This window comes from Acanthaster planci, linkage group LG03 (assembly GCF_054643075.1).
Source record: "Acanthaster planci isolate LZ-2023a linkage group LG03, COTS_SCS, whole genome shotgun sequence".
Taxonomy (NCBI): domain Eukaryota; kingdom Metazoa; phylum Echinodermata; class Asteroidea; order Valvatida; family Acanthasteridae; genus Acanthaster; species Acanthaster planci.
Genome location: NC_141779.1, coordinates 23,465,673 through 23,477,716, shown reverse-complemented (window position 1 = coordinate 23,477,716; position 12,044 = coordinate 23,465,673). Strand labels below are relative to the sequence as shown.

Here is a 12,044-nt window from a genome sequence, read left to right as displayed (position 1 = left end):
TGCCTTGTTTCATTTCTTTTAAAGCAAAATTGCCACTTTTGTTGGGAAAAATAGTTTGGAAAAAGGGCATTAATTTTAGTAATATCGGCCCAATGCAGCTTTTTCATATCTGACAGTAATACAATCTCAAGGTAATCTCTGATTGATTTACTGATATTGCCCCCCCCCAAAAAAAAACCCTCCCTGAAAATTGCTTGAAGATAAAACATTTAATATTTCAAACACACACACACACACACCTACAAACAGAATGAGGATTACACCTTAATTTCATTATGATTGCAAATTTACTTTAATGTTTATTCATGCAGTTTATAAGTCGGAAATACATCCAAATGTCTCCAACTAAAAATCCATGTGGAAGTTGATTTCATCCAGGCTAGAAGATTAAGGCACAAATGTGGGATCAAATACTGCAAGAGGTATATCATTTATAGCAATGCTCTTGTTTTGTATCCGGTTCATAAGTGACTTTGTCACAAAGGCAGACGCGCCACAATGTGCAGGCTTCCATTCGACCATCACCAAAGTTGCGCATTAATTTCCGGTTCCATGGTTCCACGTTAACGTCGATCAATGCATGTAACTCTATATGCAGTGCATGTGCAGTGGGCGTGGTTTAAACTGAGGTGACGTCACACGGACCGGATTCCCCATGCCCTTGGTTGAGACACTTGTTACCAAGTTCAGAAAGTGGGCCATTTTATGTCAAACTGAGCAAATTGTTTAAAGAAATCCCCTTCCTGTTTTTGGTTGATACGGTTGCACTCTAAACTTTTAGTTTATTTTAAGGCACAGAATACTGGATAACAAAGAACTGGAAGGTTTTTTTTTTTCGTGTATCTTGAGGAGTCCACGAGCATAAAATGACCCAATCGGTAGTTAAATACATGTACATTGAGGTCTGAATTCCCTGAACAGGGAAGAAAATATAACAAAAAAAAACCCAAAACAATATTTTTCAAATAATGCCAATATTGCTCCGAAGGCTTCCATGACGGAGTAAAAATTTCATAAGTGAGTGCGGCATCATCTTCCAAATTTCATACAAGTTGTGTGACATTCTTTTGATTTGTTCATAATAATTTGTTCATTTCAATTCCATACATTAATATCATATACATATTAATACTTTGATAGTTATATAAGCTCATGCAAAAAAAATTCCACCACTCTTGCACAGAATATACTAATAACCAATTTAAAGTTCGGCACTTACGAATAACAAAAATTAGCCAATGGTTGCTTGTTTCTTTTCACTATTCCAAATTTCCAGAAAAGTATTTCAAGAGATGCTCAAGAGTCCTCTAATATCCTCCACTGAGCAGAAACTCAATGGCACAGTCTTTCCACTTCAACAGGTCATGAAACCCCATGCAAAGTAATCAAGTTTCTACCCCCCCCCCCACTTGGGAAAGGGGGACACCTTTTCTGACTTTGAAGCAAGACTTTCCATGTTTAGTCAGTGCCCTGTCTACCCCGAGGGCGTGTGTTTAGTTACATCTTTGTTCAGCAAGTCTACACCACCACTAAAATAGACGGTTTCAGCTACAAACCTCAAGGTCTCAATATACCCTGTACTCAAAATACTGGGCATGTAGACATGCCTGGTGTTTTGAGTACAACCACTTTCACCGTAATCCAACCTCTGTAAGCCAATCTTCTTTAAGACATGATTATATAGCCCCAATTTACAAAGTAAGCAAAAGCTTTCAAATACATCACATTAAGACAGCACAATTGTATTATTGCCACCGGACTCAAAATTCTAGGACGAAGCTAATTCTAACAAACTCACCCTACTTTAAATGTTTCTACTGCTATATAAGTACAATATTAAAAGGTCTTTTTTATTTAACTCTTTTTAAAATTCTCAGTATTCAAAAATAATTTGTAGATTTACTTGCATTTCTCTGTTTTTGTCATCAGAGATCCAATCTTGAATACTTCACAATTTTTTTTCACAGAATTATAACAGATATTGGGACAATTCATTCACAAATAAAACATAGGAGGGATAAGATCCCTTAAAAAGGGAAACGTGTTTAGTTCCAGTCAGCCATGTTTCTTCAATAAGCTCTTCCTTTTTGTTTTGATTAAAATTTGGTGGGAAAACCACAGGAGGCATTAGTTTACATAACACATAAGGGAAAGCTTATGTTTAAGACATGATTGGATGATGGATAAGAGTTGCAGAACAAAGTGGAAAGAGTTCAAAAAGACAATTAAAAAGTTGCAAGGTACAAAAATGGGTAAAAAACTGGAATAAACTTACAGAGCCTCATGGGAAAGAGAGATCATCACATCACAATTGCAAGTACAGTAAGTGATTGTTATTTACTGCCTACTGTGGAATATCAAATGCTTGATGAATCATAAAAAGAAAGTGACTTTACTTGCTGTCAAAAGCTTCTTCAGATCTCTGAAAAGAATGAAGATAAGAAGCACGTCTTTACCATTACAATACGTGGGAATGCAACTGAAATTATCCTCTGTGGTGTCTGGTACCTTAACTTCACAGATCAATGATGGAAATGAATCCAATACATGTTTTTGTATCACCAGACTACAGTAGATTTGTTCACAAACTTAGCAGAGTCTATGGCCCTTTTCCAATACTCGACTTGGGCTCCGTCTCAGGCTTTGTTCCCAAAACCAATCCCCGATTGCGGCCTGAAGCGTTTAAATCACATTGGATTACTGTAACTTCTGGCTCTCTTGCATCTTATTTGATGTTTTGTGGCACTATTAGACTAATTACTGTGCTTACAGCTTCAAAATCAGCTAGTTAAAAAACAGGTGAAGCCTGAGACGGAGCCGAAGTTGAGTATTGGAAAATGGCCAAGGACCATGTGCCAATTATTTGGCTAAGGCAAACAGTAATGCAAACTCCACTGAAAGCCATTGCCTAGTAGCTACATCCATTACCCATAGAGGCAACGTGCTACTTGGGCCACGGCCTAGTCTTTTGGACACAGGCTAACATACTTTTCAAATCATCATGCCCACATGCATGTACGTGTACAAACATGTAACAGGACACTCAACAATTATTTCTTAAGAAAATAACATTTTCTATTGTGATGGAATGTGTAATAAAAAAATGCTGATTACTTACAAGTAGTTCCGTATTTCACCTGATTTTTGTTCTTAAAAAGAGAAGAAAATATAACGATTACAAATTGTCATAGGAACCTTACTCCTTTAAAAATCTTCAATGTTTCGTTTCGATTAATACAAATATCATTTGTTTATTATAAAAACACCAAAAACCCTAACTTTATTCCATTACCAGACTGGCCTCTGCCATTTGTTGTGTTTTGCAGTAAATGCTCTTTTCACAATGCTTCACTAAAAACCACCAAAAAGTCCTAAAACTAGTTTTATAAAAAGTTTTAAAACTTCTTCAGGTCATTTCAACAGAGGGACAACCAGAAACACATAAGACTTCCTGAAACAATACTTTAACCCTGGTTAAATTTTAGACTACCAGTTGAAACTGGTTAAAAACAATGACAAACCACAAAGATCTAAGCAACACCTAAACTGGACATTTCCCATTCACAAAAGCAAAAGTGAGACCAGTTACGTGTTTGTTCAATCTTTCTCTTGGAATTTCTAATGCTTGTATGCAGATGCCTAAAACTGAACACGGATAACAGGAGTGTTTGCGCATACATGCTTCATCAGTCTGTGCACCGTAAAAGTGGACATCACTTCTGTTGTGACATTCCAATCGTGGTATTGTTCAGATTAAAAAAAAATAAATAAATAAATAAACAAAAACAAAAAACCTACTGAAACACAGATCGCCAGTCTGGGCAGTGTGACCAAATTGCTTATGATTATACTTGGGATAAAAACCTGTAATAGATGTCTCAGTTCAACCCTGTAACCCCAGTTCACTTCCTACTAACTTGTTCCGCTAACCAGGGTTAGTCTACGGCGATGACATGAGTGTGTGGACAAACAGCGTAGCCGGATCCAGATCATCTCCCTCCTGGGAGAACAGAGGGACATGGTGGTAACCTAGACGACCACAAAAGAAATAGAAAACCAAAAGAGAGAAAGAAACGGATATATTGAACTGCTCAACCATTACATCAAAAAAACATAGCCAAGAGAAAGTTATATATCTTGGAATATATACACTGGCACCCTATGAAAATGCACCAATTAATTATTCTAAAATCAGCCCTATAACAAGTACCAACTCTTCCGTTGCTCACATTGAGTTGTTTTGTGGGGGGGACACTTAGACTGTCCTTATTTTCACACATTAGTGATAAGTGTCGGCTGATGTTGGTAAGGCCATGTTACTGCAGTACCACTGGGCAAGTCCAAAAGACCAGAATGTGGCTGTCAGTGTACCTCTGGTGTAGTAATTGGTTTCAGCAACAGCAAACTACACCAAATAAAGAGAGTTCATAAAAAGGAAACAAACACAGAAGAGAGAATGGTCATTGGAACAAGTACCCGCTATGCACATTTGCAAATCAATAACGGTATCAAGGGAGGGTTGTAGGTGTGTCCTCACCTAGTTGGATGCTAGCGATTGGAATGGTGTACTGGGCAATGAAATCATCCTTCAGTCGGTCCTGATCATAGACAACAAATCGCAGCATGGCGAGTTCAGGCGACTTGATTTCAAACTCCATGGTGTGGTTCCACTCCGGGTTGAAGCCTGGCGAAGAAAAAATGAGCATCCTAAAATCTGATCACAGTTTACTGGATATAAAGTTGACCCAACAGAAATCACTAAACACAGAAACATACCTTTATCAAAAAAAAAAAAAAAAAGGTTACCGGCCAAAATGCTCAGTAAGTTGTATTGCGATTAACTGGTTCACTGCTGAATAATATTTACATTTCTGGGTGGAAGCCATTTCCAATAGAGTCATGTATATCAAGCCGCAGCCAAGATATTTGAACATGGCCTTTGTTTTGCAACTCTATCAACTTTAGACAAGTACAATTATAATCATTTCACCGAAGGGCCTCAGCAAACTTTTGCTTTTAATGAAGTGACCTCCACACTTCTTTCTTTACCCTTATAGTTATCTCGTCACTGAACGGAACTGAACAGAATCGTGTTGCATAGTATTGAACTGATTGGAACTGAATTAACTTTAAAAAGTAAATAATATGACTCTAATATTATAGTTCGGTTACTCGAGTCTTTGGGTAACTTTCAATTCAGGTTTCTGAAAACTTTGAAAACTCTTCAAAGTTTGGGATAGACAGTAGCTGCATGATAGCAAAGTGCTCAGAGTTTAAGATAGGACACCCGTGTTATCATGCTTTCTCTGTTTATCAAAAAGCTTCTGATCTGAGGCTCCTTTGATAAGCAATGGATGTCCTTTCTGAGACTAACCGTTGTCTTCCACCGTGTTAGTCTTGGCCTCGTACTCAGCATTCACATCCAGGACGGTGACCTTGACGTAGGGGTCAATGACCTCACGGGATGGTTTTGGCAGCTGCTGACCACTGATGATCTGAAAGCAAATTGCAACACAACACAACTTTCTCTGACATACTCCTTCAACATGGTATGTGGCTCTCGTTTAATCTGGAAAAGTGCCAATCAGAATGTTCAAGTGGGATTTTCCGAGTAGAGCTAAAACACAAGGCCACAAGGGTCGATGTAATTCCAGGGGTGATTAGATTCAAAGAAATAAATAAGTTGTAAGTTGACCAACATTTGAATTGCAAAATAAGGTAGCAACACTGTTACAAGTACAAAGCATGTCAAATAACTTGTTAGTTATATCGACTCCATTCGCACTGTCATATGATGAATCATCATAAATGGCTCAAAACTCACCACTGTGCGGGAAACATGGCACATTCTATGTACAGGTACTTCAACCTTCCTACAGAAAAGGGATAAAGTCCCCTGTACAGTAACAGCGGCAGGGCTCTACCTTCCTCAATCCTACAAAATCCCCCCCAAACTCTCCTGGTGAATTTCGAAGAGGCTTTGTTTCTCACCCTCAGTGTCAGTTTCTGGGTGTACTGGTCACCTGGGCTGTCTGGGTTGAACTGCATGTTAGCTGCAAACAGAATTAACAATCCATGACGAGTGAGATGTACAAACAGCAGAATTGTAACACTCACAGTGAAATACCAAACACTCTCACCCTTGCTTGTACGTGCACATGGGAAACCATGCCCACTACTCCCGATTATTCATCAAGGTATATTTGCCTTTATCTCTGTTTGTAGTCGTGGAATTTCTTGCATTTTCTTTCTTCCTGTTCTCAGATATGTGCTTGGGGATCCTAACAAAGCTAAACCCTCTCATTTCAATAGGATTTGACACACATTCTGGGGAATTAGGGTAAACTAAAAAAAAATTGATCATACACAGGCACTGATTCTATGCACCGTCATTAGTGTTGTATTCAAATCCATAAGTCCATCATAAGTCATTTAGTCTTAAGTCAATTCACAAGCTATTCAAATGAGCTGTGACAAAAGTATTTTTTGTCATTGTTCAATGTTGTTTATGACTGGCCTTGTGAAAGGGACTTGTGAAGGGACTTGTGGCTGGACTTGTGAAGGGACTTGTGACTGGACTTGTGAAGGGACTTGTGACTGGACTTGTGAAGGGACTTGTGGCTGGACTTGTGACTGGACTTGTGAAGGGACTTGTGACTGGACTTGTGAAGGGACTTGTGAAGGGACTTCTGAAAGGACTTGTGATGGGACTTGTGACTGGACTTGTAAGGGACTTGTGGCTGGACTTGTGATGGGACTTGTGACTGGACCTGTGAAGGGACTTGTGAAAGGACTTGTGATGGGACTTGTGACTGGACTTGTGAAGGGACTTTTGACTGGACTTGTAAGGGACTTGTGGCTGGACTTGTGATGGGACTTGTGACTGGACCTGTGAAGGGACTTGTGACTGGACCTGTGAAGGGACTTGTAACTGGACTTGTGAAGGGACTTGTGACTGGACCTGTGAAGGGACTTGTAACTGGACTTGTGAAGGGACTTGTGACTGGACTTGTGATGGGACTTGTGACTGGACCTGTGAAGGGACTTGTGACTGGACTTGTGAAAGGACTTGTGGTGGCTAGACTTGTGAAGGGACTTGTGACTGGACTTGAATACTACAACAGACCATCACAACCGATTACAGCAAACAATTTGAACTGAAGATAGTCTTAAGTCTAATAAAACACACACATTCTGAGTGTAGATAAATAATAAAACACAGGCAGAATTATAATGGTAGAATCTTCTAAAATTAATAAACATCCAGCTACAAATGTGAAGTGTAGCAGAGATTGAACTTTTTTACCTTTGCGAAGAAAGACCGGTTTCAGAATGAAGCCACAGTTGCCGTTCTGTTGGAACTTTCCTAAGTTCAGGTCCATCTCGTCTCCTGCTGTCTGGAAGTTGAGGGCAACTGTAAAGAGACAAATTGTTTCGTGCAGAAAGTTCAAGAGGTAATTTTGGCTTTTGAATCAAATGCAAAACCTGGCAGGTTCTCCAGAGATTGTGGTCAATATGCCGTGATGCTTTCTGTTCTAAACAATTCCTTGGTAATGCGGGGACGGTGGATCAAATACCAGGCTTCCTCTCTACATCTATTTCCAAGCTCCACTTTTTATGATTTTATCCCCACCCCCCCCATGAGATCCCATTAAGGTTCCATTTTCTGTCCAAAAAAATCAAACTGTTCAAAATGACCCCAGAATTTGGGGGGTTTAGATTTTGTTCTGAGGGTGAGTTTCTGAAACTGGCTGAGAATTTGGAAAAGGTCCCACAGTTTTCAGCCTTCCAGTCAAAATGCTGTAGTCAAAAGAGACATTTTCATCTCAACAAGCACCTGCCGTGAGCACCTGCAACAATGGAATTAACAAGACAGCATTAATGCCATAGGATTTGTTCAACCTCGAAATTGACATGTCTTCTACTGTCTTGTCTGAAAATAAATTGTTGGGTTGAAGTCAAGTGGCAAAACTGTGTTCAAGGGTTCTTGGCTAACTGCTGAGACCTAAAGGCCTAAAAAAACACACCTTAAAATTATGCTGCTCTGTGCTACTTTTGCACGATTTATGACTGGTCTAAATTGCTATCTGAATTCAAGCTTCTCTCAAAAGAGATCACGGAAGAGGGAGGCATGACAAATGCCAGTGTTCCTTGGTGAGCACGTACCTATCTGTGAGCCCACTGTCCACATCTTCATGGGGTTGTAATTGGAGGAATTTGTCCGCCGGCCGGCAGGGTAAATCCTGGTCAGAAAGCGAGTGTTATGCTCGACCATCTCCTGCCCACTGTTCTTTGCGAGGTCAAAGGCCTTGCTCTCCCCAAGGGAAACCATCTCATTGCACTTGTCTAAACCAAGGGAAAATGATAGTAACACCTTTAAGTTTTACACAGAGAAATAACTCAAGGCTGCATTGGACCACTGTTGTACTGACCCAATCCTACTAAAGCCGAATTTCCTGTTCAACCAAACCTAAATCACAGTGAACAGTTTTCCTTTGTGTTCAATTGAAGAGAGAGATGACACTGGCTACACAAAATTCTGGTCACACATTTGTCAACCAGGGGTGTGAGTGGAATATAAAAAATCAGCTGAAAATACCAGAAATCGCGAGCACGAATCATGAAGCATATACGGCGTGGGGCCAAAATTTTGAAATTGGGACAATTTTGAAATACAGATGCTCTGTGGTGGATTTTACAGCTTCCTGGAGCAACCGTTGATCATTTTTTTCTTGCAATTTATGCTATGCGTAATTTAAATTTTACTTTTTCTTCATATTTGTCTGAAATTCCTGAAGAGGTTCAAATGAATGGGAAGAGTTACTTAGGCCTGTAAGGGCAACACTAATTCTCCCTTGAAATATTACAATAGCCATAAAAAATGGAAAACTGAGACAATTCTGAAGCATTTGCTGAGAAAGCAAGTGTTTTTTTTCAGAAAAATCTCATAATGTAGGTTTGTGCAGAGAGGCATGAAGTGTTGTCTATATATGGAACTCTTTCCAAATGAATTGGTAATAGGCATACCCACAATGACAAATATCGCAGTTTGTACAGTGAGTTGACTCTTTTCCCACCTGATCTGAGCATGTTTTCAAATCACATCACAGTCATCAGAGAAATAGTATTCAGGATTTAGTCGCTCAAGTCCCAAATCACATCCCGTGTTAGCACCTTTCCAGAACCACATCCACTATCTGGCCGTGTTATAACCAGTATCACATCATTATCCTGGATGTGATTTCAGACTTGGATGTGATTTTTAGATGATGCCTACCAAAATCACTCCAATATCATGTCCACCCAAATCATCTTTGCATTTCTGAAGGGAAATCACATCCAGGTCATTCATGGTGTTATTAAATGGGTAATTTGACTTAACATGAGATATCTGACAGCCTTCAATATGGAAATCTGTATCAGTGAATATGTTCATTCACTTTCCTGTCACTGCTGAAATCTTGCGGTTTTCAAATTTTCTTGATTTTGCCAGTATTTAATCTGCAACATCTTGAAAACTTCTGGATCAGGTTCAAAATACTTACGGTTTTCCTTTGAATGCGGAAAACTTTTGAAATGGACACTTTTGCAGACATTGACCAAGTTGGAGATCTCCCTGGCAAGTTTCAGCTTAGCCTGTGGGAAAAACCCTCAACAGTAAGTCTTTTTTAAGGTTACAAGTGAAGAATTTTGTTGAGCATGACTTCATGCTGGATTGATACAAATACATGTACCTGCATGACTAGAACTGTAAGTTATTCTTAAAGAATCAATTCTGGGGAAAATTGACAAGACATACGATGGATCGTCCACTAAGCAAGATCACCCCCAAAAAACACACACAAAAACAAACAAACACACAAACAACCCAACAAACAACCCAACAAACAACCCAACAAACACACAAACAAACATAAATTCATTCCTGAATTAGAAAAAACGCTTTGTGAGGGGGCAAACTGTTAATAGTTGGCTGATGACTTACCGCATGCTTGACTATAACACAACACCACACAATGATCATCTAAATATTACCTGAGTTGTCAAAGGAACGACAACACAGGAGGTGTCAGGTCAGTGGTTCGAATCCCACCCAGAATGACATGGTGGATCGGGGGACCAGTCTCTGCCTGATTCCATGGGTTTCCCTGATATATTTATCTGGGGTTTTCTTCCCAACTCCCAAATTGCACACTTCTTCCTCTTCTGATTTCTTCCAAGCCTGCCAGCTGCATTGCCATGAATGCTATTGAAGATTCCTTGGCTTTCATTACCAAACATTAATCAAAATAATAAAGTTGGCCAGCTGCATGGTGGTTATATCAACTTTGGGATCATTCATCACATGAGCATTACCACTCACATTCAAATACAGCATTACAATAATGAGACACAGAATCAGTAAACACTATAATAAGCCCCATGAAAACACTCCACATGTATCCACATACCACCTACTAACTACGAACCTATTACCTGTTTAAAGAACTAAAGGCTTTTTCAACTTTCTACTTGGAAGCAACTTGATGTTATAAACTTTCAGTTCGGTATTTCTCAGCATTTTTCATTGGCAGACCAATCTCCTAGATGTTGTGTCATTGTGGAACAAAATGCGTAAAGATGCTTGCAACATGCAGCTATATGCATGAGTGTGAGTCAAGATTATTTCTACTCTAGAAATGCCCACTACAGAAGACATCTACATGTACATTACTGCTTTTTTTTCTACTGTAAATCTTTGCACCCCTAAAAACGACATCTGAAAAATGTCACAAACCAAAACTTGTTTCTGGATCTGTCATGACCATTTTCATTTTCCATTCAGAAGCAAATCTGACATTTGATAAACACAGCACTGACCAATCAGAATTGAGCAAAAAACTTCAACTTTCTGATAATAACACAGGTTTGGAGGAAAACCTTTTGCTTTTAAAGGCACAATATCTTCATGAAGCCAAAAAAAAAAAGAAGCAACCCCCAACAAAAACGTGTTGCAAAGAAAAGTTACACAAAGAGTAGAAGCCTAAAAAAAAGCAGCCTCACAAACAGAGTAACGTACTGTTTTATAGTGCTGATTATGAGCACATTATTCAGTGCCGATGGATCTAATCTAAATTTCACAATGAACAAGAGAGCTCAAGCAATAATTGTGAAGAGTGTGTATGAAGATTACAGTTGCTATCATCAACCTTCCAAGAAAATTTCTTGCAAGCACAATAACTTGCTTACTGGAGCAGCGAACAACCCTTCCAAATGATGAACACAACATTTCTGCTTTTAACATCCAACACAAATTTTTTGCTGTTCATCAAGATGAGTCACAAGAAATGAACACCATACAAGGGTGTGACTACCTACACTCAAAAGGTGTACCTTAGAGAGCGACAGGTACCGCATGCTACAACGGCAAGACACTAGAGGCAAAACGTGGACAAGACTTTACCTCGATGCGGGAGACAGAGGGATCCTTGGTGGAAATCATATCCACCAAAGAAGCTAATGCTAAATGGTTCTCATGGGGCTTTGGCATTACAAGAAGGAAATAAGACATTAAAAATTAATGCATGCATTAAGCTAAATTGGGCTAAAAGGAAAAGCAAAAAGGAATCTGAAGCAAAATCACAAACATTAGTGATTTATAATCAGACTAAAGAAGTTTGTTAGTAGTTACACATGATTTGAACTGATAAGCAAACACGTAAATGTAAAAAAATCCTCTGGAGTTCATATGTATTGACATTTGAAACTGATCTTACCAAAAACTAAAAAAAAAATTCTTTTTCGGCTAAAAACATATAAATACTGGCCTTGTGTGAACCTTTCTTTTTCTGCAAATTGTCAGAAACAGCAAAAGTGAAGAAACATTATGTAGTTGATATTTTAACCTTGTCAGTGACTTAAACAAATGGTTTTGAGCCAAAACTTCAGAATGTGTGATGAGAATTACACTATTGAAGTTGTCTAAGCTAGCCAATTAATTTTATAATAAAAAGGAAAATAAAAACAACGGTTTCATGACATCAACTGTGCCTCTTCCTATACTA

The 12,044-nt window shown here is 38.8% G+C and overlaps 1 protein-coding gene across 7 annotated transcripts in view; it reads right to left on the bottom strand.

The window, feature by feature from the left end:
• Positions 1 to 268: 268 nt before the first annotated feature.
• Positions 269 to 12,044, bottom strand: part of LOC110990341 (1-phosphatidylinositol 4,5-bisphosphate phosphodiesterase delta-4-like) — a 43,143-nt gene continuing 31,367 nt past the window's right edge. For 5 of the 7 annotated variants that reach the window (XM_087133907.1, XM_087133905.1, XM_087133908.1 and 2 more), the window contains 8 exons: positions 11,444 to 11,521; positions 9,546 to 9,636; positions 8,167 to 8,346; positions 7,307 to 7,414; positions 5,992 to 6,053; positions 5,375 to 5,495; positions 4,538 to 4,684; positions 269 to 4,029 (listed from right to left, as the gene is read on the bottom strand). In XM_087133907.1, coding sequence (XP_086990033.1) covers positions 3,941 to 4,029; positions 4,538 to 4,684; positions 5,375 to 5,495; positions 5,992 to 6,053; positions 7,307 to 7,414; positions 8,167 to 8,346; positions 9,546 to 9,636; positions 11,444 to 11,521 — 876 coding nt within the window. In that variant the 3' untranslated portion in view covers positions 269 to 3,940. The remainder of the gene's footprint in view (positions 4,030 to 4,537; positions 4,685 to 5,374; positions 5,496 to 5,991; positions 6,054 to 7,306; positions 7,415 to 8,166; positions 8,347 to 9,545; positions 9,637 to 11,443; positions 11,522 to 12,044) is intronic. The other 2 variants (XM_022255309.2, XM_087133906.1) reach the window with 1 other exon arrangement.